This window comes from Grampus griseus (genome assembly GCF_964374135.1).
Source record: "Grampus griseus genome assembly, chromosome: 6".
NCBI lineage: Eukaryota > Metazoa > Chordata > Mammalia > Artiodactyla > Delphinidae > Grampus > Grampus griseus.
The window spans coordinates 80,241,420-80,267,442 of record NC_139000.1 but is presented as its reverse complement, the minus strand read 5'-3'; the positions used below and the strand labels follow the sequence as shown (position 1 = coordinate 80,267,442).

At 42.8% G+C, this 26,023-nt stretch overlaps 1 protein-coding gene across 6 annotated transcripts in view; it reads left to right on the top strand.

Annotated features, from left to right (window-relative positions):
• Positions 1-21,252, top strand: part of DCAF12 (DDB1 and CUL4 associated factor 12) — a 43,716-nt gene extending 22,464 nt beyond the window's left edge. Inside the window, exons 3-11 of one of the 6 annotated variants that reach the window (XR_014296945.1) lie at positions 1,112-1,318; positions 2,396-2,456; positions 11,404-11,597; positions 12,582-12,647; positions 14,042-14,204; positions 16,033-16,211; positions 16,735-17,104; positions 17,222-17,261; positions 20,679-21,252. Coding sequence is in view for 1 of the 6 variants with exons in the window: in XM_082657539.1 (XP_082513665.1) it covers positions 1,112-1,318; positions 2,396-2,456; positions 11,404-11,597; positions 12,582-12,647; positions 14,042-14,204; positions 16,033-16,211; positions 16,735-16,893 (1,029 nt within the window). In the remaining 5 variants the exon portion in view is untranslated. Of the gene's footprint in view, positions 1-1,111; positions 1,319-2,395; positions 2,457-11,403; positions 11,598-12,581; positions 12,648-14,041; positions 14,205-16,032; positions 16,212-16,734; positions 18,847-20,678 lie in introns of those variants that run through there. The other 5 variants (XR_014296944.1, XR_014296946.1, XR_014296947.1 and 2 more) reach the window with 5 other exon arrangements.
• The last annotated feature ends 4,771 nt before the right edge of the window (positions 21,253-26,023 follow it).

The following is a 26,023-nucleotide window of genomic DNA, read 5'->3' as shown; positions in this document are numbered from 1 at the left end:
CAGAAGTGGATAAGAGCATTTCAGGCAGAAGCAGCAGCATGAGCAAAGGCATGGTGGCACAAAACAGAATGTGTGTGTAATAGATAAGCAGTGAGATGAATATCTCTTACCTTGTCTTGTCTCAGGTCACTCTTGCAAATGTGGTAATGTTTATAGGTATGTCTAATAGTGGTTTTGATGTGTTTTGTTTATAAGCTTCTGTGCATGGTTAGATAAGAATTAGTTATATAGGGACTTCCCTGGTGGTCCAGTGGTAAAGAATCCACCTTCTCCACTGCAATGAGAAGCCCGCGCACTGCAATGAAGAGCCCCCGCTCACCGCAACAAAGAGCCCCCGCTCACCGCAACTAGAGAAAGCCCGCACTCAGCAAGGAAGACCCAATGCAGTCAAAAATAAAATAAATAAATTTTTAAAAAAATCTTTAAAAAACAAAACAGAAAAAGAATCCACCTTCTAATGCAGGGGACACAGGTTTGATCCCTGCTCGGGAAACTAAGATCCCACATGCCACAGGGCAACTAAGCCTGCATGCCACATCTAGCAAGCTCACGCGCCTCAACGAGAGAGCCCACGTGCCACAAACTACAGAGCCCATGTGCTCTGGAGCCCACTCGCCACAACTAGAGAGAAACCCAAGCAGACCATGCTCCATGATGAAAAGATCTGGCATGATTCAACAAGGATCCTGTGTGCCGCAACTAAGACCCAAAACAGCCAAAAAAAAGTTAAGGAAAATAAAGAAATAAAATAAATAAATAGTAAAAAAGAAGAGTTATATAAAATATGCTTGAACTGGTAGAAAACCTTTCATCAGGTTCATTAGATCCATAATCCTCTTTGAAGCCATCTTTGAATCCCAGGCAGAATTTACTTCTTCCTCTCTGTGTTTATGTAGCATATTATATCTATCTCTGTGATGTTTTCTTATTTACATGTTTCATTTGACTAGTGTCGCCCTGACCATGCGTTTAATAATGCCCAGGGTCTAACGTAGTAGACATTAATTAAATGTTTGATGGGTAACTGAGTGAATGAATGGATGTTTGTACCCAGCGTTAGCCACACTGAAGAGAAACTGCGTTCAGCTTCTTTATCCCTTTTCTCTTGTAGCTGTTTGTAGTGGATGTCCAGACAAGCCAGATCACCAAGATCCCCATTCTGAAGGACCGGGAGCCCGGCGGTGTGACACAGCAGGGCTGTGGTATCCATGCCATCGAGCTGAATCCCTCTAGAACACTGTTAGCCACCGGAGGAGACAACCCCAACAGCCTTGCTATCTACCGGCTGCCTACACTAGATCCTGTGTGTGTGGGAGATGTAAGTCTCCCCAATAATTGTAGATAGAGGTAGCCTTGTTTTTTAACAGAGCCCAGTCCTCATCCCACAAGCCCCCCAGGAAGGGACAGTTTCCTCTAGACTTCTGTGGACTTGGGTTGGGGGTGCGTAATGGTGAGGTATGGGGGTGGAGATTTCAGAGTTGGTATTCCACTCACCACAGGGAGTATCAGATATGTTGGCAGAGGGTATGTCTGATAAAGAGGCGAGCAGTACACCTCAGAGGCCATCAGCGGTGGGTTGGTGTTTGAGTCCACACCACAGTGGTTACACATCTCCTACTGCCCACAGTCAGAAGGGTTTATTAAGTTATTCATTCAGCAACTATTTTTTGACCCTTCTATGGCCGGTCATTGTTTCAGACACTGGGGACATAGCAGTGAATAAAACAGACAAAGCCCCTACCCTCTTGAAGCCTGCACTCAAGTGAAGGGAGGCATATAAACCAACAAAAATGTACCAGCAGTATGTCAGAGTGTGATGAGTGCCGTGGAGAAGAGTAAAGGCAGGCTAAAGGGAGAGAGCATGGTGGAGAACGCTATTTCAGAGGATAGTTGGGAGGGCCTCTGATAAGAATGACATTTGAGCAGGGAGACTTAAAGGAAATGAGGGTGCAAGATATGCTGATGTCTGGAGGAAGAGAGTACCAGACAGATGGAACAGCATAGAGGTCAGTTGTAGCTATATTCTCCCAGGAAGCAAGGGGAGAGTGCGAGGGGGTGTGTTGGAGGGACGAGAAGTGGGTAATTGTGCGTAGGAACCACAAGTAGAACATCCAGAGATAGAATGCTAGAGCTGTGTGTCCACCGGCCATGTTTATTGTCCACAAGAATGCCAGTTTTATTCCAGCTTTGAGCTTCTCAAGACAGAAGTTAAAAATTGTGGGATCATTCCATTTGGGTTGAAATCACCAGAGATTAGAATTGTAATTTTTACAAAGATATTTTCAGTCAGACTCGTAAGCTTTTCAGGGGTGTACATTGTAATCCTTATTTTACTGATTTCTTTTTTTCCTTTTTTTTTTTCTCTCTCTGTACCTGTCACTCCCTCCTCTTGAAGGATGGACACAAGGACTGGATCTTTTCCATTGCATGGATCAGTGACACTATGGCGGTATCTGGTAAAATTGCCCTTTTGTAGGGAGTTCTGGTGTGGCAGGGAGGGAGGGAAGCTAGAATTTGAAGAAGGAGAGTAGTGTGATTGGAAATAGCCCAGTAAACCGACCATCAGCGAGGGGCCAGGAAACCTTGTTTCTAATACTCTTTCTCCTGACTTACCATGTGACCTTGGATAAGTCATCCCCCTTGTATATTCCTGATCTGCAAAGTGGAAGTACTAGCACAATTATTATTCATACTCTGCCTTGTTCCAAAGAGCCTGTGTATTAGCATGTTAGCCTCAACATTTTTGTGGGGCTTCACTGAGACAATAGTTGTGAAAGTGCTTTTGGAAAAGTTGGTGTGCTCTGCAAAGTATTAGGAGCAACTGTTACTTTCTGTACAACTATATAGTGTTGATAAAGCTATATAGGATTAGGGGAATTTCTCTCCCAGTGGTAGAACAGTCAGAAAAAATACATGGAAATGAGTGTAGAGAAGATAACCTAGAGATACTCAAATGCTTTCTGAATACCCACAGCAGCCTAGAAAGTAGGCTCAGAGTGCCAAGCAGTTTTGCTGGGTAGGTATATGTAAAAATATAATCCCCCATTCCAGATTCCCAAATTTAAAAAAAAAATTGTAAGAGTTGCTAAATTAAGTACTTCATGTGTGTTATCTCATAGAATCCTCAGAACAGTCCTAGAAGGTTTGCATTATGAGCCTTATTTCACAAATGAGAAAATGTAGATTCTGAGAAGTTATGATTTGCCAAAGGCTACACAGATGGTGAGAGATGGACTCAGGATCTGAATCCAGCTCTGAGTTCCAAGCCCATGCTTAGAACTGCTACGCACAAAGCTAAGGGAACGTAAATGTTTCTTCTTTGGATTCTTTGCAAGGCAATAGAAAGCAGCCAGGAGGGAAAATAAATCTAATGGACAAGCATAGTCACAGTTCAGAATTATTCAGTAGTGGTTCAGAAGCTTTTGGATTCCCTGTCATTTGTCTCCCCAAGAAATGAGAGCTCCTTGAAGGCAAAGGCTGAATCATGTCACCTCTATAGGGAGTATCTGTATGACAGTAACTTGCACTAAGTGTGATTGTTAGGAGCCAGGACGTGGCTTATTCTGGGAGCTTCCCTTCTCTTTTTTCATATAGGCTGTGAGTATTCTATGTTTTCAGGCTGATAGCTTCCAAGTCTACATTTTGTGAACAGTATAGCAGGTTTTAAGAATATTGGCTCTAAAACAGGAACAGACTCACAGATATAGAATACAAAGCTGTGGTTACCAAAGGGGAGAGGGAGGGGAGAGGGACAAATTAGGATTATGGGATTAACCAATATAAACTACTGTATGTAAAATAGATTAGCAACAAGGATATACTGTATAGCAGGGATCCCCAACCCCCAGACCACGGACCACTACCGGTCCATGGCCTGTTAGGAACTGGGCCACACAGCAGGAGGTGAGCTGCGGATGAGCGAGCAAAGCTTCATCTGCCGTTCCCCATCGCTCCACAATGCTTGCATTACTGCCTGAACCATCTCCACTCCCCTACCCCCCCCAACCCCCCGGTCCATGGAAAAATTGTCTTCCATGAAACCGGTCCCTAGTCCCAGCAGTTGGGGACTGCTGCACAGGGAATTATACCCAGTATCTTGTAATAACCTATAATGGAATGTAATCTGCAAAAATACTGAGTCACTTTGCTGTACACCTGAAACTAATATAATATTGTAAATCAGCTATATTTCAATTTAAAAAGAAAAAAGAATATTGGCTCTGAGTGAAAGACCTATATTCTGAAAACTGTAAAACATTTATGAAGGAAATTGAAGATGATACAAAGGAATGGAAAGATATCCCATGTTCTTGGATTGGAGGAATTAATATTGTTAAAATGTCTCTATTTCCCTAAGCAATCTACAGATTTAATGCCATCCTTATCAAAATACCCATGACGTTTTTCATAGAAGTAGAACAAACAATCCTAAAATCTATATGGAATCACAAAAGACCCCAAATTGCCAGAGCAATCTTGAGGAAAAAAAGAACAAAGCTAGAGATAGCATGCTCCCTGACTTCAGACTAAACGACAAAGCTTTGGTCATCAAAACAGCATGGTAAGACTTCCCTGGTGGCATAGTGGTTAAGAATCCACCTGCCAATGCAAGGGACACGGGTTCGAGCCCTGGTCCGGGAAGATCTCACATGCTGCGGAGCAACTAGGCCCATGCACCACAACTGCCAAGCCTGCGCTCTGGAGCCCACGTGCCAAGAGCCCGTGCTCGGCAACAAGAGAAGCCACCGCAGTGAGGTGCCCATGTACCGCAGCGAAGAGCAGCCTCTGCTCGCCGCAACTAGAGAAAGCCTGTGTGCGGCAACGAAGACCCAACGCAGCCATAAAGTTATTAATTAATTATTTTTTTAAAAAACCCAGCATGGTACTGGAACAAAAAGAGACATATAGATCCATGGGACAGAACAGAGAGCCCAGAAGTAAACCCACACACTTCTGGTCAATAAATCTATGACAAAGAATATACTATGGAGAAAAAACAGTCTCCAGTGAAGAGCGGTGCTGGAAAAACTGGACAGCTACATGTAAAAGAGTGAAATTAGAACATTTTCTCACGCCAATATGCAAAACTAACAAAATGGTTTAAAGACCTAAATGGAAGACTGGAAACCATAAAACTCCTAGAAGAAAACATAGGCAGAACACTCTTTGACATAAATTGTAGCAATATTTTTCATCTCTCTCTCCTAAGGCAAAAGAAACGAGCAAAATTAAGCAAATGGGACCTAATTAAACTTAAAAGCTTTTGCATAGCAAAGGAAACCATCAACAGAACAGAAAGACAACCTATGGAATGGGAGAAAATGTTTGCAAATGATATGACCAATAAGGGTTATCCAAAATATATAAACAGCTCATACAACTCAATATAAAAAAATAAACAACCCATTTAAAAATTGGGCAGAAAACCTGGATAGACATTTTTCCAAAGAAGATATACAGTGGCCAACAGGCACATGAGGAAATGCTCAAAATTGCTAATCATCAGAGAAATGCAAATCAAAACCACAGTGAGATAATAATCACTTCACACCTGTCAGAATGGCTGTCATCAAAAAGTCTTCAAATGTTGGTGAGGATGTGGAGGAAAGGGAACCCTAGTACACTGCTGGTAGGAATGTAAATTGGTGTGGCCATTATGAAAAAAAGTATAAATGTTCCTCAAAAAACTAAAAATAGGGACTTCCCTGGTGGTCTGGTGGTTAAGAATCTGCCTTCGTTAAGAATCTGCCTTCCAATGCAGGGGACGTGGGTTCGATCCCTGGTCAGGGAACTAAGATCCCACATGCTTCAGGGCAGCTAAGCCTGCATGCCACAACTACTGAGCCCTCACACTCTAGAGCCCATGCACCACAACTAGAGAGCCTGCGTGCCACAACTACTGAGCCCATGTGCCACAACTAGAGAGAGGCCCGTGTGCCACAACGAAAGATCCCATATGCCGCACCGAAGATCCCATGTGCCGCAACTAAGACCCAACGCAGCCAAATAAATAAATATTTTTTCAATTTAAAAAAATTGAAAAAAACCCCTAAAAATAGGACTACTATATGATCCAGCAATTCTACAGCTAGATATATATTTAAAGAAAATGAAAACCCTAATTCGAAAAAATACACGCATCCCAGTATTCCTAGTAGCATCATATGTAATAGTCAAGATATGGAAGCAACCTATGTGTCTTATCAACAGATGAATGGATAAAGAAGATGTGGTACATATATACAATGGAATATTACTCAGCCATTAAAAAGAATGAAATAATGCCATTTGCAGCAACATGGATGGACCTGGAGATTATCATCCTAAGTGAAGTAAGTCAGACAGAGAAAGACAAATATCATATGATATTGCTTACATGTGGAATATAAAAAAAAAACACAACAACAAAAGTTCATACAAATGAACTTACTTACAAAACAGAAACAGACTCACAAACTTAGAGAATGAACTTACGGTTACCGGCGGGGAGGGATAGATTGGGAGTTTGGGATTGACATGTACACACTGCTATGTTTAAAATAGATAACCAGGGAATTCCCTGGTGGTCCAGTTGTTAGGACTCTGTGGTTTCACTGCAGAGGGTGCAGGTTCAATCCCTGGTCAGGGAACTAAGATCCCACAAGCCACGTGGCGTGGCCATAAAAAAATAAAATAGAAAATAAAATAGATAACCAACAAGGACCTACTGTATAGCACAGGGAGCTCTGCTCAACATTCTATAATAACCTAAATGGGAAAAGAATTTGAAAGAGAATAGATACATGTATATGTATAACTGAATCACTTTGCTGTACACCTGAAACTAACATACTATTGTTAGTCAACTATACTCCAATATGAAATAAGTTTTTTAAAAAGATGTGGTATATATACACAATGGACTATTACTCAGCCATTAAAGAAGAATGAAATTCTGCCATTTGCAACAACGTGGATGAACCCAGAGGGTATTATGCTTAGTGAAATAAGTCAGAGAAAGACAAACACTTTACTACTTATATGTGGAATCAAAAAAATAAATTAAATGAACGTATATAACAAAACAGAAACAAATTCACAGATAAAGAGAACAAACTAGTGGTTACCAGGGGAGAGAAGGAGGGGGCAAGATAGAAGTATAGAATTAAGAGATACAAAGTACTATGTATAAAATAAGCAACAGGGCTTCCCTGGTGGCACAGTGGTTAAGCATCCGCTTGCCAATGCAGGGGACATGGGTTCAAGCCCTGGTCCGGGAAGATCCCACATGCCACGGAGCAACTAAGCCCATGTGCCACAACTACTGAGCGTGTGCTCTAGAACCTGTGAGCCACAACTGCTGAAGCCTGTGCACCTAGAGCCTATGCTCTGCAACAAGAGAAGCCACCGCAATGAGAAGCCTGCGCACTGCAACGAAGAGTAGTCCCCGCTCGCCGCAACTGGAGAAAGCCCGCGTGCAGCAATGAAGACCCAACGCAGCCAAAAATAAAATAAATAAATTTATAAAAAATAAAATAAGCAACAAGGATATATTGTATGGCACAGGGAAATATGGTCATTATTTTATAATAACCTTAAATAGAGTATAAAAATAATGCATCACTGTGCTGTACACCTGAAACTAATATTATATTGTAAGTGAATTATACTTTAATGAAAAATTAAGATCTAAATGTTCGTGATAATTCTCATCTTCTACTGAGACTTTAATTATGATAATATAGAATACACCTTCCTTATAAACTGTAGAATCACTGTAAATCAACATACACAACAAAAATCCTTCCATCGATGTTCCTAATATATAATTTTGCCATCTAAATTGAGGAAATATAGCTTTGTAAAAGTACTAATCTTCAAATGCTCTGTTCTCCAAATTGTTAAATGTTGAAAGAAGCTGTGTTTCAGTTTCCTAATCATCAAAGTAAGTTAGTACACTTCCCTACCTTAGTGATGGAGTTGCTGTGTGACATACTGTTGACAATTATGGAAGACAGTAAAAACACAGTATACATTTTATTTATTTATTTTTTAAAAATCCTCCCAGCTTAACCTTCCCATTTGTTCAAAGGCAGAACAACCACAGTGAAAGAAGCCCAGGAAGTGTTAGCTACTGATCTGTGCTGTCTTTTTTTTTTTTAATATTTATTTATTGGCTGTGTTGGATCTTAGTTGAGGCACACGGGATCATTCGCTGGCGCGCGGGCCTCTCAGCAGTTACAGCACGTGGGCTCTCTAGTGGCGCAAGAGCTCTAGAACGCCCGGGTTTAGTTGCCCTGCGGCATGTGGGATCTTAGTTCCCCGATCAGGAATCGAACCTGCGTCCCCTGCATTGGAAGGCAGATTCTTAACCACTGGCTCACCAGGGAAGTCCCCAGTATACATTTTAAAACTAATATGTGCAGAGACAATTAACCAGGAGCCCAATTTGGAGGAGTGTTATACTATACAAAGATTGAGAAACTGCCTCAAAATTTTGCAGTAAGCAGCTCAGTTGGAAATAGTTCTAACGTTCAGCTGTGCAGGAGGGCAGGGGACAGTGTTTCTCTTGGGGAGTTCCCTGGCGGTCCAGTGGTTAGGACTCCATGCTTCCACTGTAGGGGGCCTGGGTTCAATCCCTGGTCAGGGAACTAAGATCCCAGAAGCTGCATGGTACGGCCAAAAAAAAAAAAGTTTCTTTTGAATTTTCAGTTCTGCTTTGTTCACATCCAAATCAGGAATTTCATACTCTGAGAGGTCACATCAGCAAGAAAGTCGAAATAGTTTTAAGTCAATGTAGATGTCTTGTTAAATTGGAAATAAACGAGGTTTTATTATTTATAAAAAAGTGTTTGATGTACCATTAACAGTAGTTTTTGCTGCATTTAAAAAAAAAAGATTATTGGCTCTGATAATAAAGATCTGAATTTGAATCCTGGTCTTACCACTTATTAGCACAGAGGGCAAGTTATTTAAGGCTTTTGAGACTTGGATTTCCTCATCTGTAACATGGATAATGATTATATATACTTCACAGGGTCATTGGGAAGATCAGATGAGGTAGTGCTTAGTGGCTGCCATATTGAAAATGCTCAATACTTGTTAACCAGTGTTAATGTTTAGACTTGATGATGAGCATCAACCCCTGAACATTCCCCTCAAATTCAGTGTATTCAAACTCATCATCTCCCTTCCAGGACCTCACCTCCCCCTGCCATTGACATATATTCGTAAATTCTCCTACCTTCCACCTAGGTGCACAGCCAGAGAACTAAGACTCTTCAGTATCCTTAGATTACCAAGCCATGTTGATTCTGTTTTCTAAAATATCTCTTATATCCATCAATTTCTTTTCTATCTTGTCTACTTGAGTGCTCATCATCTATCTTTTGAATTACCCCAATGTCCTTCCATATTTTCTCTCTGCCTCTAGTCTTGTCTCCTCCAATCTAATCTTCATGTTGCTGCCAGATTAGTTCTTAAAATAATTTTTTCTTTACTGTAAAAGTAATACATGTTTATTGTAAGAATTTTTTTTAATTCAAATAAACAAAAAAGGAGAGAATTACCCACACAGTTTGTGCCCAGAGATAGTCACTGTTAACAATTTGAAATCAATCCTGCTAGTCTTTTTTCAGTACATATTTGAGTTGTTAAAATGGGATTATCAGTAGGTTAAAATGGGATCATATAGAGGGATGGATATATGTATAGATATATGATATGCTGAATATAAGAAAATGTTGATAGTAGACTATAGGTGTAAGTATACAATTCATTGTAAAATTCTTTCAACATTTCAATATGCTTGAAATTTTTCATAAGACTTGTATAGTTTTATTTTTTTAATTTGTATTATAAACCGTACGTAGTTCTCTAGATGTGCCCTTCACTCTCTGGCCTTTTCTAGATTTCACACATGATGAGCCCTCTACTTTGAACCTTTGTCCACAAACCTTATGATACAAACAAGTTGGATGATATTTATCCCATGTTAGACAATTTTTACCGTGAACTATTCAGGAGATTTGCAGTGTGAGAAGGGCACCTTCTGGTCTCAAAGGAGTGTTGGCAGATAATGCTACTGGAAAGGAATTTGAAAACATTTTTTTTATTGGTTATTTTATTTTATTTTTTTATTTATTTTTGGCTGAGTTGGGTCTTTGTTGCTGGGTGTGGGCTTTCTCTAGTTGTGGGAGCGGGGGCTACTCTTCGTTGTGGTGCACAGGCTTCTCATTGCAGTGGCTTCTCTTGTTGCGGAGCATGGGCTCTAGGCTTGCGGGCTTCAGTAGTTGAGGCTCACGGGCTCTAGAGCGCAGGCTCAGTAGTTGTGGCGCACGGGCTTAGTTGCTCTGCGGCATGTGGGATCTTCCCAGACCAGTGCTGAAACCCGTGTCCTCTGCATTGGCAGGCGGATTCTTAACTACTGCGCCACCAGGGAAGCTCTTTTTATTGGTTCTTGATATACTGTTTTATGACTATACCATAGACTTGTTTTTAAGTGCTTCATTATGTTCCCTAAGGAAAACTGTTTATGTTTTTAAGCATTCATCTTAATGTAGAACAGTCATTCTTAAGGCATTTTGTTTTATTTTATTTTATTTATTTTTGGCTGTGTTGCGTCTTCGTTGCGGTGCGCGGGCTTCTCACTGCGGTGGCTTCTCTTGTTGAGGAGCACGGGCTCTAGGCGCACGGGCTTCAGTAGTTGCAGCACGCGGGCTCCATTGTTGTGGCTCGCGGACTCAAGAGCGCAGGCTCAGTAGTTGTGGCGCACGGGCTTAGTTGCTCCGCAGCATGTGGGATCTTCCTGGACCAGGGCTCGAAGCCGTGTCCCCTGCATTGACAGGCAGATTCTTAACCACTGCACCACCAGGGAAGCCCAGAACAGTCATTCTTAATTCAGGGATTATGGTTTCTTCAAGAGGCCCATGAAGCTCCCTGAAACTGAGTGTGCAAGGTAGGTTTTTTGTGTATCTTTCTAGAGAAAGGGGTCTTTAACATTCCTAAGTCTGTCAGAGGGGTACATGACTCAGAAAATATTAAGCATCACTGATCTAGAGTGGAAGTTCCCAAACCCTATTGCCTAGTAGAAATCACCTATGCATGCATGCCCAAGTGACCTAAGCATTTGGCTTGGAAAATTACTGAGCTTTATCAAATGTATTCTCTCTTTTCAAAAGTCCCACCAACTATGTTACACTTAAAGGTTATATTTTAACTCCTACACCTTAGTTGAATCATCCTCTTGGTGTAGCTCTTAAAATACATACTGCTTTCTGTTTTGGTGTGGGCTACCTGGCCGGGCTTCAGCACATATGAGCATGGTGCACAAAGAGCTAGGCTAAGAAATCCCATTTGGCTTCTGTGGGACTGTCTCATGGAAAGTTGGATATGTCTGACATCTGTGGTTTCCTTGCCCTACAGGCTCACGCGATGGTTCTATGGGACTCTGGGAGGTGACAGATGATGTGTTAACAAAAAGTGACGCAAGGCACAATGTGTCACAGGTCCCTGTGTATGCTCACATCACTCACAAGGCCTTAAAGGACATCCCCAAGGAGGACACAAACCCTGACAACTGCAAGGTCCGAGCTCTGGCCTTCAACAACAAGAACAAGGTATGAGCTTGCCAAAGGTTCCCTGAAGCCTGTTCCTCTTGCTTCAGCTTCTTGGCTTATGTCTTGGGAGGTGCACTGTCCTTCTCCTTCTCCTTCCCCAAGTCAGAGCTTACTACATAACTCAGTTCTGAGCCCACAGAGCATCTCTTGAAGGCTGAGGGATGCTTAGTTATAATCTCTCTCTGAGAAAGATTATAACTGAAATTATGAAAGCCACCCCTTGCATTGAGTATTCTCTGGATGTTTTATATCTGTTAGCCTCTCAGAGTTTCCCCAGGGCCACTCTGATTTGACTGTCTCATTTGCACGTGATCCCTGCCGGTGCTCTGTTTTGGGTGTGATTTTCCTACATGCAATCACTTTCTTCTCTCTTGTATTCAGTTTTTTTTCATTCTTTACTGCCTCTTCTCAACACTGCCATCAAGTCTTAACTTAATCATTTGAGTCAGATCTGAAACTGCTGGGCTATTAAGTAGAGTGTTAGTATGGAGACCCAGAGCCAGAAGAGAAGAAAGGCTCTTTTCCCAAAATTTGAATCGGGCCACAATTTGAGGGGTAGTTCCCTTAGCCGCCTCCTATCTCTCATCCATATTTATGGGTTAGGGGTAGACTTATCTCTCCCAGCTTAGACCCTCTACTTATAGAAGCTCTCACACTGAGACTTACAAAACTGTCTTTCATGTGCATGCTCTGCTCTAACTATCAAACAGGATGTCGTGTGTATGATTGTATAGTATGGGCTTTTTTAACCATGGGTGTCTATGTTCAAACCAGGACTTGCTTCTTGGGTTCTGTCAAGAAGCAGCCTTGCTTTAATATGCTGTACAGCTGCATTTTGTAGGGTAAGATGATGGGCTGATAATCCCTGGCACCATCATAGGATAGGAGTGAGTAATGGGAGGACCCCAACCTGCAGGGTCTTCCCCTGCTTACTGTTATATATTAGTTGCTGTGAGTATAACCTGTTTTTCATTGCTTTTGCAGGAATTGGGAGCAGTATCTCTGGATGGCTACTTTCATCTCTGGAAGGCTGAAAATACACTGTCTAAGGTATGATGAACATGACTTAGTAGTTTCACCTTATAGTTAAAATACTTTAATCCTCCCTAAACTTTTTCATTCTTGTCTAAAGCACGAATTCTCCAAGGATCTGGGCATGCGATTGCATAGTGCATGAAATTCTGAGTCTGGCCTGCCCCTCTTAAAAGTCTTTTAAAGAAGTCAGAGGGAACCCAGCAGAAACTATGTTATCAGTTGATCGGAGTAACATGTACAGGATAATCTACGCATTTCCATTACCCAACAATAAGAGATCTGTCTATTTCCTGTGAAATAATTAATATAGAACAACTTACAGCAATTTCATGACAGGGTTACTGGCAAACTGAGTAAATTTTTTTGCTCTTCAGAGAAGATGAAAATGACTGATTAAACTAATGTCCAGAACTGGGGAAAAAAAAAAAAAAAAAAAAGGAGGGGGTGATTCTTTCACATTGCAAAGACTTGCTGAGAGACTCCTTTAACTAGCAGTCTTCCAATCCACAGTGCATTTAAGTATTTGCTTATGGATTATTGACTATTTGCAATATTGTGAGGGCAGGAAAAACCTAAATGTTAGGAGCCATTGGCAACCGAAGATCAATTAAACTAAGATTAATCATCTCTAAAATAATCATGTAAGGTATGGATTTAATTTACAGTATTTGCAAGCACCTTTTACCTAAAGTTAAACCTACCCGTGGATCGTTTGTCCTCTTCTTATTCCAGAGGCCTTTGCTGCTTATAACTTCTATGATAGACTCTTTTTCAAGAGGAAGCAGAGCTCCAGGAATTATTGATTTCCTTCGTGTCACAGCAGCCTTTGAGCTCCACTGACCTTGCTTGGTCCCTTACGTGCAGTAGCCACTGAGGATTGGCTAAATGACAAGGATCCAGGGTTAAGGCTGATTGGGGTTACCTGGGGTTGAGCAGTCCCACGAGTGTGCTTTCTATAGTGTACAACTCCCATACAGTTGGGGAGTTAGGCTGAGGGTAGCCAGAAATCAGCCCCTTTACCTGAAGACCAGTGAGAAGGGTAGTGGCTCTTCCCAGCAGAGAGAACAGAGTGGGACCTTGGCTTTAGTGCCCTGGGGTTATCCCTGGAAACAGCCTGTGGCTTTTGGCCTTTCTCTCTGCTTCTGATTATTTAATTCGAGCTTGACCTTTTTCCCTAACTGGTCCTCTTCAGTACCTAGATCTTGTTTAGTATCATCATTCTTTCTTTCTCTTACATACGTAGGGGTGGAGCAGGATGTTATTTCCTTAATTGGTACATGTCTTTTTGTCTGTGACTTTGTTTGTCTGGTATATGAGGAAAGCCCACAGAGGTGGGCATCTAAGAACAATGCCCTGCCGTGTGCTTTCCGGTAATGCCATAGGTGCATCTCTTCTCTCTCTGTTTTCAGCTCCTCTCCACCAAATTGCCATATTGCCGTGAGAATGTGTGCCTGGCCTATGGTAGTGAGTGGTCAGTGTATGCAGTGGGCTCCCAAGCTCATGTCTCCTTCTTGGATCCACGGCAACCATCATACAACGTCAAGTCTGTCTGCTCCAGGGAGCGAGGCAGTGGTAAGAGGCCCCCATGTGCCCCTCAGGCTTACAGCTGCGTTGTGAATGGGTTTTGACCTTGTTTCAATATTGATCCAAACAAATATAGTGATCTTTATGGAACCTGGTGGAGCAAATATAGTGATCTTTATGGAACCTGGTGGAGGTGTTTGGTGACACAGAGGGGAGATTGAATACCTCCATATGGCAGCAAAGCTTCGCACACCGCACACAAACGTGTGGCCACAGAAGCCTTTGATGGAAACCAATAGTCAGCGTATTGGTGGTTTTGTTCTTCCACAGAGCCCTACTCCTTGTGGTAGTTTTTTGCTGGGACCCTACCTGAACTATAAAATTCTTTTATGCTAAGGGATGATGTGGTGGGGTGAGGAGGATTTTACAGAGGGGCATGAGGAAACTTTTGGAGGTGATAAATATGTTATTTTGATTGTGGTGGTGGTGTCATGGATATATACATATATTAAAACTTCAAATTGTATACCTTGAATATGTGCAGTGTATTCTATGTCAATTATACCTCAATAAAGCTGAAGAAAATTTTCAGTTTAGTTCTTACCCACTGGGTGAATTAGGCTTCAGGCCCCCCCGCCTCCCAATCTTTAATAGCATATTCTCTCTGAGGGCACCCTCATTCTTCATTGAGGAATAAAAAGAGACTTATATTTGTACTGTACTTTAAGATTTCAGAATACCTTTGTCTGACATCTCATTTCATCTTACCAAGGACCCTGTGGGAAGCAGTTTACACCCTATTTTATAGATGAGGAGACTGAGACCCAGATTGGTTAAATAACTTGCCAAACACCACACAGGTTGGTGGGGGAACAGCCAAGGACCAGAATCCAGGTTGTCCAACTTAACAAAATGTGTTTCCTTCTTCATCTGACATTGTCCCCCTTCTCATGCAAAAATGTGGCTACGTTATCCTGGGAGTCCTAAAAGGCACAGTATCTTCTCTTTCAAGTAGTATTTATTTTTGTGTAGATGCTGCAGTTTTGGCCATTGTTTTAGATTTGTTTTCAGTTATTCTTGAAATACATTTCAGAACAGAGAGAATACTGTGTGTAAGGAAAGTAGTAAGGGAAAGAATAAATAGTCTTGGCCGGAATGATGTCTGCAATGAAGTTTTAAGAGATTTTGGTTACTGTTACAGGAGTAGCTTGCAAACCTAATAAGGAAATACTGATTTCACAGATATTAGTGAGCACCTCTTTTGTACTTAGAGACATCTTCACATCCCATGCACTTATCTGATCCACAGATGCAGCAGATGTATTTTCCCTGTGACCCAAAGTGATCAGGTGACTTGTCTTAAATTCACAGTGAGAGACAGTGCACCTTTGAGTGCTTCAGTTCTAGGCTGTTTGCCACTCTCATGACACACTTAATACCAGATAAAGACCTCTTGCAGTGCCATGGTAGTGGTTTTAGGTCAAACACAAGAAAGTCCTTGTTAATGTCATGATTTGTAAATATGCAGATTACCCTCAGTTTCAGTACGGGTTGGAAACATATAATGGAGGAGAACTTAGAGTTATGAAAGGTGGCTTCAGAGTGAGTCGAGGGGAGGCAAGCAGGTTCAGGGCATACTTACGGTCTTGGGCCCAAAGCATCTTGGGCATCATCAGGCATTTGGTACTTCTGAGGCTTATGGGAAGGTTCCTGTTAGTGTGCGGATGGGCAGTGTGGCATCGGGGTTCTCTGGCTTGTGCATGAGCTAGGTCTGCCTTGGGAAAGGCGCTGTGGTATTTAGGGGTGCCATGTGAACTCAGTGTCAGAGAAGTTCCGGCTAGCAGACCTGATTGCCCTTTACTTTTCTCTCTCTCAGGTATCCGGTCAGTGAGCTTCTATGAGCACATCATCACTGTGGGCACAGGGCAGGGCTCCCTGCTATTCTATGACATCCGAGCTCAGAGGTTCCTGGAAGAGAGGCTCTCAGCTTGTTATGGGTCCAAGCCCAGACTAGCAGGGGAGAATCTGAAACTAACGACTGGCAGAGGCTGGCTGGTGAGTAAGCCCATGCCTCACATGGTTACTGGACAGTGACAGAAAAGTTGTATTCACTCTACCCACCCACTCCCACCCCCACTGACACACCACCTACCACATAGTTTTTCACTAGTAGGAGACACTCCTTGGAGCAGAGAAAGGCACTTTCCCTTGGTTTTGTTTTTGTGTCTGCATGTCTGCGGGAAAACAGGCCCAGTAAGACACACCGGTTGGCCCAGAATAACCCCCAGGTGATAATAGAGCTGGAAGGAGAGGAACCTCCCACTGAGGCTGCCAGTGAATTGTGAAAGCATTTGGTTCCAGCAGTCCTGAGAAGACCTTCGGTTTGTGTAGCAATTCTTCAGCCTGCTTGGCTCCTCCCTAATGTTCATTTGGAAAAATGGGGCTCCAGCTCCCCTGAGCACCAGTCTCCTGTATAGATATAGGACCCTCTCCTCTTAAGGAGCCCAGAAAGCATTCTTGTCCCTTCTTTCCCTTTTCTGCCCCACGGCGAGTGCTCAGAGTCTCTTATTTCCCACAGAATCATGACGAAACCTGGAGGAGTTACTTTTCGGACACTGATTCCTTCCCCAACGCTGTCTACACACACTGCTACGACTCGTCTGGAACGAAGCTCTTCGTGGCAGGAGGACCCCTCCCTTCAGGACTCCATGGAAACTACGCTGGGCTCTGGAGTTAACGGCAACTAAGTCTCTCCCAGAATGCACAGAAATTCACTAACTTCCATCCTCAGTTTCCATTTCTTATTTTGATTTTTTTCCAGTGGTGTGAGTCCCTCATATTTTAGTGGGAATGCCAGAGTTTGCCTATGGTTTAGGCACTTGACAGGAAGAACCTCTGTACAGAAATCTAAAGGGTTTTCTCTTTTTTTTTTCCTTTTTTCCCTTTTGGTAAGCAGAATTTTACTTTACTATTTTTTTTCTTTCTGGCTTCTCAATCAGACATTGTTAATTCCTGTTTATATATTTTTTTTAAGTGACACACAGTCTCCCCTCTGGCTTCTTTAGGTTGACATAGTCATTCTCACCCTTACTTCACTCTTGAGAGGTGGGGCTCCTTTATAATTATATGGTTGCTGTCAGACTTTCTGTGAAAGTTTGGGGGCTGTGTGTTTGTGTGTGTGTGTGTGTGTGTGTGTGTGTGTGTGAGTGAGAACTTGTGTGCCTGCGAGTACCGTTTGTCACTGAAATTATCTGGAGTGAGGATTACTGTAATTAAAATATTTATAAAAGAAACAACTATATTCACAGAGTCCAGCTTTGGGACTAGTTTTTATCTTGTTTTGTAAAGTCTAACAACACTGATTATAGGAAGTAAAAATAGAAAGGAAAACAAATCACCAGTAGGAAACCCTTTGAGTTAGATTGAAAGCTTCCTGGGGACTCATGCCAGGACTCCAAAGTAATCCATCTCCCACCTGCCTTCCCATCTGTGTGTCCCCCAGGTGAGAACATTTCTGTGTATGTGTCACTTCCACTTCAGTTTCCCATCTGGTTAAATCAATGGCCACTCCCCCCAAAACATCAGGGTCTCCATCCAAGATGCAGCTCTGGAGGCTACAGAAGCCTTGGTAGGACTTTGTAAAAAGAATCTACATCCAAACCTCCCTCTCCCTCCTCTCAAATAAGACCTGATCTGGTTTCTCAGGGGCCTGGAGCTGGGGGCCTCAAGTCTGCTAAAATTCACATACTCGGTCCCCTTGGCTTTGGGGAGAAACTTCTTTGCCCTTCTTCTAATCTCCCCAGTGGATTTTGCTTTTGTTTTCTAAATTGGGTTCAGTTCTGGAGGGTGGGGGTGAACAGGGGATTTATCTGTGTGTAGTGAGTGCTTCCTGTGTGTAATGTTTGTTTTTCTTAGTACAGTGGAGCCACTCTGTTGGCTCAGCCCTGGGATGGCGATGAGGTGGCCTACAGCCAACAGTGGTGTGCATGTAAAGCATCTATGTGATTAGTAATTTGTTCCTCCCTCGAACTGTCTGTTTAGTCTGAGGTTTTTAAACTTGCAGGCAACTGACCGTGATGTCCAGTTACTCCTTGCTTTTTATGCATCATGTTGCAGATAATAGCTGTTCCCACCCACAAACTCCTCCACCATTCTAAACACATACTCTGCTTCTGTCAGCAGCCCATTCTGGGGAAAGGAAGTCATATTCCTGCACTCTGATTTCTAAGTTGCTTTCCCAGTTATCCCCCTCTGCTCTGGGAGTAAGTGGGGAGATTGAAAAAAAAGAGTGTCTTCTCCTTGGTGATGGGGGCTGGTGGGGAGGGGAGACAGCAGGTCCACCCTATCTTGCTGTGGTACAAGGCATACACCACAGGATCTAGAATTCTCATCTTCTAACCTAGAGAAATAGGTGCTATAAAACAGGGAATTAAGCAAAATGCTGGATGCTACAGATCTTTTAATTGTCTTAATTTTTTTCTATTATTAAACTACAAGCTGTAGATTTCTTAGTTCTCACAGAACTCATTTTAAACCTACTTGTATAAAAAAAAAAATCTTAAGTAGGATGTTTTGTACTGTTGCCAGACCCTCTTCTGTGATGGGTAATGCATTTGATTGTTTGAGATTTTGTTTTTAAAAATGTAGCACTTGACTTTTTGCCAAGTAAAAAAAATAAATAAATCTTATTCCAATGCAAAGTTTGAGTATGTATAGCCAAGAGACAGCAGGAAAAAGGCCCCAAATGACTGGTTGGAAGGTCAGCTTGGGGTGGTTGGATTGCTTGGAGCAGAAGAACACAGGAGTTCCCTCAAGGGTAAAGGCAGGTCAAGGGCAAACACACAAACACTAAGACCTGCTTTTGCTCCTTGTCCCCAGCCCTGGCCCAAGATCAGTTGCTCTGGAGTCCAGTTGAGAGTGGGTATGCCCGGGGGAAGTCGTGCGGTACTTGGAGAGAAAAACAGACTGAAGATGAGGGAGCGTGCTAGTCCTTGCTCTGAATCACTGTGGATGTGAGCAACGTGACCAGCTCCTCTAACATAAACGAGGGTTGGTGATAGGCCCCGTCTGCTTCAGTGGAGGGGCCCTGAGAATGACTGTGATAGTGCCCTGGGAACAGTATCATTTTTTTGCAGTTGGAACCATAGATCCTAGCTCTAAGAGAGGATACAGTGTCCATAGTGAGTGATGCTCTTCCCGGAAGCTGTTTGGGGCTGTAGCTGAGAGAAGGGCAGACTGCTGAACCCTACCACTCTCCTCAGTCATCTCTGGGAGACCCATCAGGGCTGGGCCACAGAGCCAGGCAAGCTGAATACAGCTGCCCTTAGAGACTGATTCAGAACATGACTCATACAGGCACCTACCTATATGATCAAAGGCTGCAAAACAGGAAGGGGGAGGTGAATGAGTTGAAGCAAGTGAGAGGGCTTCCTAGAGGAGAAGAGTTAATATTTGGAAAAGGACTGGAATTGGCCTTTCCCAAAATGAGATTTTCAGAATCCCCAATCCATGGAACAGTAATTGGTGTTTGCAAAATGCTCCATGGTCAAATTATTTTGGGGAAATGCAGATGAAAACAGACATGCTTCTCACAACCTGAGGTTTGGGGTTACCATGGGACTCATGTGCCTGAAACATGCTCAGAGAAAGGCAACACAGGATGTGGGAAGGGCCTAGCCTGGACCTCTGGCCTCTGTGGAATCTTGGCCCTGCTCTCACTTTCCAACCAAACTTTGCAGCAAAGTGTGTATCACAGAAGGGCTTTGTGGACTTCATGTGGTCCCTCCCTTTCCTGCCAGCAGTCCTTACTCCCAGGCCATGAAAGAACTTCCTTGTTCTCAGGCGCATGCCTCATTCCAGATGGGCTGCTGGCTCCTCCCATCATCCTTTGGGTCCTTTTGCAGAAGTCTTTGGAACCTCATTTATGCCCCAGGTTCCCTCATGCCTGCCACTTCCGAAGTTGATTAGTATTAATCTGGTCCATTAAATTAATTAACTAGGGCTTCCCTGGTCCTGCAGTGGTTAGGAATCTGCCTGCCAATGCAGGGGACACAGATTCGATCCATGGTCTGGGAAGATCCCACATGCCGTGGAGCCACTAAGCCCGTGTGCCATAACTACTGAGCCTGCGCTCTAGAGCCCACGTGCCACAACTACTGAAGCCCACGTGCCTAGAGCCCGTGCTCCGCAGCAAGAGAAGTTACCGCAACGAGAAGCCTGCGCACCACAAGGAAGAGTAGCCCCCGCTCACCACGACTAGAGAAAGCCCGCATGCAGCAACGAAGACCCAATGCAGTCAAAATAAATAAATTTATTTTTTTTACTTATTAATTTTCTATTAAATTTATTAGTGTTCCTAATAAAGCTAAAGATTGCCAGTCCAGGGCCCTCTGATCCCATACATTTCCTAGAGCAGGTACCCAGGAAAAGTAAGCAGGGTGTCAAGACCCATGGCTTAGGATTGGGGTGGGGGTCAATCTTGTAAGATCCTATGACCCAAGTGTTTTTTTCCTTCCTTTTCAGTTGGCTGGTGTCTGGGAGACAACAATGTGGAGAGGAAAAGGGAGAAGAGGAACACTCAATGTTTCTTGCTTTTAGCCACATCTCATTTCATGCTATTGTGCTGAAATGGCTGGAAGCTTTGGGAAGGTAGAAACGTGGGCTTCTAATTCTGGAATTACTGATGAAGACAAAAGAAAGTTCGGGTTTGTTAGCTTGATTCTCCTGCCCTCATTTCAGCTCCTCCAAAGAATAATCTAGAGAAACAAATGTGAGAAATTTGTTTCTAAACTACCACTAAAGACAGAGGTGTGAACTGAACTCAAGATGGGACTGTAAACTCATGATTCAGCTCTCCAAGACAGGTATGAGCTGTCCTCTTAAACTCCCCCTGGGTTGAGCCTCATATGTGAACACTTGATTAGTGTGTAATTGCCGAAATCAGAATTTTTAAAAGATAATAATACTCATTAACTGAGCTCAGAGTCACATGTTTCCTGCGTTTCTTGTTAAGCAGTATTCAGAGCTGTAATTAACATCCCTAGTGCTAAGAACAGGAAGAAAACAAATGATCAACTCCCATCTTAAAGAAAATAAACTTCCCTTACTCGTAGCTACATTTTTCTTAGCTGGTGACAGCCTGGACAGAGGACTGGAAAAAATAATGCAGCTTCTTTTGTCTCCAGGGTCAAGGCCATTTGTTGATGCATAGAACACTGTGCTGGGTACGTTGGCCTGAGGAGTGTACATTTGGGCCGTGTAATGTGTTGCTTGCCCCAGAAACATCCTTAACTACCACCACTGCAGCTCTCTACCCCCTAGAATTATTGTGCCAATCACCATGCTTAAGTTCCCACCATTAGCCCTTTCTTTTTTCTTGAGGAAGGGGGATGTTATATTACCTAATTAAAGATACTAAAAAAAAAGAGAGAGACTTTCCTGGCAGTCCAGTGGTTAAGACTCTGCACTCCCAGTGCAGGGAGCCCAGGGGTTCAATCCCTGGATCCCTGGTTGGGGAACCAGCATGCCGCACGGCACGCCCCCCCCCCAAAAAAGATACTATTGCTCTTCCCTGGAGGAGGTAAATTCATGCCACCCCCAAATGCCAATTGCGCAAGGAAAGTGTGGACTGAAAGGGGAGGATGTGGGCTCAGTTATAGATCTACTGCTGCTGCTCATGAGCATGACTTTAAACAAGTCTTTTCCCCTCTGGACATCATTTTTCTTTTTAATCTTTTACGATGAGGACAGGAGTTCAAATTAGACGTTAGATTTCCTGGATCCACAACAACTATTCTAGTGGTGCAGGGAAGGCTAAGAAGAATAAGCAGTGATCCTCAAGCAGTTTGTCCTCAAAGCAGGTAAATATAGCAGGTTTGTTAAATGAATCTTATTTTCCTAACGGTTTCCAGTAAAACATTGGGAATTGTAGGTTGAATAGTGTCGCCGCAAAATTCAAGTCTACCAGAAGAACCTCAGTGTGACTTTAATTGGAAATAAGGTCTTTGCAGATGTAATTAGGGGAAGGATTAAGATGGGCTCATACTGTGTTAGGCTAGGGCCTAACTCCAATGAGAGTGTCCTTATGAGACAGAAAAGGATGTACAGGGACACACAGAGAAGATGACCTGAAGACAGGAGGAGATTGGAGTGATGCATTTATAAGCCAAAGAATGCCAGGAGCCACCAGAAGCTGGAAGAGTCAAGGAAAGAGTCTCCCTTAGAGCCTTGCGAAGGATTGTGGCCCTGTTGACACCTTGATTTTGGATTTCTGGCCTCCAAAACTGTGAGAGAATGAATTTCTGTTGTTTTAAAACCACCAAGTTTGTGGTAATTTGTTTCAGCAGCCCTAGCAAATTAATACAGGAGTAGTCTAAGGAATTTTCAGATACCAATTTTTATGAAATCACATTTGAGATTTAAGAAAAACTTTTTTCTTTTATGATGATACAAAGAGGAAATGTACTTATATAGTAGTGCTAAGACTTGTAAACGCAAAAATTAAAGCTCAGAACCATAATTTAATTGCTTCTGTCTGACAAACCTGTTCCTTCCAGGACCGAGGCAGTAATCCCCCAAACTGCCTACCTCTGGTTGCTTTTTCCTAACTGTGTCAAACTGCCTCAACATTTTTAACTTTTACCCTAGGTCATCTTTTCACAGTGTAGACAGCAGAGTCTCAGGATGCTTTCCCATCCTGAATTTATTAGCCAATAACATGGACAGCTCTCTGCAGTCCCCCTTGATACCAGGAGAAAATAGAAGATCTAGCTAAGGCCTAACATACCTAAACTAGCTTTACAATAGGATCTGCCCTGTGCCTGCCTGTGCAGACCTGGACCTGCTCGCCAGAATGAGAAGGATGCCCAAGTCAGCAGAAAAAGGCAGCATTGACTTTATTGTTCCTGGGCTACTGGTTTATTTTATTTACTGTGGTCTTTATTAGGAAGGCTTAGCCTATCAAACTGGTATTTACTGCATTGAAAAGTTATTGATTGGGCTTCCCTAGTGGCGCAGTGGTTGAGAGTCCACCTGCCGATGCCGGGGACGTGGGTTCGTGCCCCGGTCCGGGAAGATCCCACATGCCGCGGAGCGGCTGGGCCCGTGAGCCATGGCCTCTGAGCCTGCGCGTCCGGAGCCTGTGCTCCGCAGCGGGAGAGGCCGCAGCAGTGAGAGGCCCGCGTACCTCAAAAAAAAAAAAAAAAAAGTTATTGATTATATCCATTGACCCAGACTTCTGGGAATTTTAGGAAATATTCTAGGCAAGCATGCAAAGACAGATGTATAAGAATGGTTGCCGTAGCGTTAATTAGCAAAAAAAAACAAAACAAAAAACTGGAAGTATCCTAAGTCTATTAATAAGGAAGTGGTTAAATAAAAATTTTAAATATTCTCTGCTCAATCTTATTACAGAGAGAGACCACTACATACTATGTTCCTCCTGATGGGTCACAATAGGAAGTTAACAGCATTGCCTAAGAAGTATTCTTGCCAGGAAATCAAACTTGATATGAGTAAGCTTTTAGATCTATCAGTTCTCAGAAAATACAGTGGATGGAAGAACATATTAATGGTAGAGCAGGGATGCAAACAACCAAATGCTGAACGTAAGGAAAATGATCTACTTTTTTCAATAAACAACTAGCACAAAAAAAAGAGAACTATTGTATATTAAGGGAGACTTGAGACAGGCGTAGAAAACAAATGTAATGTGTAGAGGGTGTTTACATCCTAATTCAAAACAATGTAACTGAAAAATATAATCAGGGAGGGAATTCCTGGCGGTGCAGTGGTTAGGACTCGGCGCTTTCACTGCCGGCCCGGGTTCAATCCCTGGTCAACCCCACAAGCCACACGATGCGGCCAAGAAAAAAAAAAATACTATTAAAAAAAAAAAGGGAAAAAAATACTATTAAAAAAAAAAAGGGAAAACTTAACACTGACTGGGTATTAGATAATAGCAAAGAATTACTGTTACTTTTTCTAGGTATAACAATGATACCTTGATTATGTTTGTTTGTTTGTTTTACTGATTATGTTTTTTTAAATCTTATCTCTTAGAGATATTTTATTTACAGCTGAAATTACATGATGTCAAGGTTATGTTTTAAAATAATCCAGAGGGGGACTTCCCTGGCAGTCCAATGCTTAAGAATCTGCACTTCCACTGCAAAGAGCACGGGTTCAATCCCTGGCTGGGGAACTAAGATCCCACATGCCACACAGTGTGGCCAAAAAAATACTAATAAATAAATAATCCAGAGGGTTAGATTATTCTTATTTTTTTGGCTGCATTGGGTCTTCATTGCTGTGCACGGGCTTTCTCTAGTTGCGGTGGGCAGGCTTCTCATTGCATTCTCTTGTGGAGCGCAGGCTGTAGGCCCACAAGCTCAGTATTGTGGCTCACAGGCTCTAGAGCGCGGGCTCAGTAGTTGTGGCGCACGGGCTTAGTTGCTCCGCGGCATGTGGGATCTTCACGGACCAGGGATTGAACCCATGTCCCCTGCCTTGGCAGGTGGATTCTTAAGCACTGTGCCACCAGAGAAGTCCCTAGATTATTTTAAAGAGGTAATTTTATAATTGTTGAAGCTGCAAGATGGGTATATGGGGGCTTATGATGCTAGTATTTCTAATTATGTAATGTTAGAATTTTTTTATAATAAAAGTTTTAAAAGTGGTATATAACAAGTAAATATATATGTAGTGACATAGGATGATTATAACATAGAATATATTATTGATTAACAAAGTTATAAGCCAGCTTCTAATGCAGGATCTCTTGTAAAATTCATACATATCTACATTTAGGTACAGGAAAAATCTAAAATGTTATCACTAGAATGTCAGTAGTGGGTCTCTTGGCAGCAGAGTTTCAATGATTTTTTTAAATTAATGAATTTATTTATTTTTGGCTGCGTTGGGTCTTCGTTGCTGCGTGTGGGCTTTCTCTAGTTGTGGCGAGCAGGGGTTACTCTTGGTTGTGGTGCGCAGGCTTCTCATTGCGGTGGCTTCTCTTGTTGAGGAGCATGAGCTCTAGGCACATGGGCTTCAGTAGTTGTGGCACACAGGCTCAGTAGTTGTGATTCACAGGCTCTAGAGCGCAGGCTCAGTAGTTGTGGTGCACAGGCTTAGTTGCACCACGGCATGTGGGATCTTCCCGGACCAGGGCTCGAACCCATGTCCCCTGCATTGGCAGGCGGATTCCTAACCACACTGCACCGCCAGGGAAGTCCCTCAATGATATTTTTTTAATTCCTTTGCTTATCTGTATTTTCTAGTAGTGTCACTTAAAATACACCCTCCCAGTTTTTCTTCAACATGTGCTGGTTGTGAATAAGAAGTTAGTAATAAAGGAGGAGAGAGAATATTGATTGCTCCTTTGCTCAAAAATTCTAGAACGAAAATTCCTCACTTCCCTTTCCTGGGGTACAAACATCCTGCTTAGGCCAGCCAGCTCATCCAATCCTCTTAATTCACACAGCACTTCCCTTTCTCAAGATTGCTCACCACCAACTCCTCCTGTCAAAATCTTTCAAAGTGTAGTTCAGGACCTCTTTTAGAAAGTCTTCTATGATCACACCCTTCCTCAGGGAGCCCTGTTTTTTGGGGTCTTTCCAAGCACAGGCAGGAACATGATCGTCCCCAGAGCCCCAGAATCTTCTGGGGAGACTGAGAAAATTCCTTTGGGCCAATGAATTCATCATGAGCCCAGTAGGGGGAGCCAGAACTTACTTCCCAACCTCTGGAGGCACCACCCCTGTGTAAACAAACTCCATATGGAGTGTGATCAAAGATATGCACAAAACATTTTTTTAAGAAGGGAGGGAGGAGAGGTAGGCAGGGCTGTAGTGTAATGTAAGTCTTTAAGG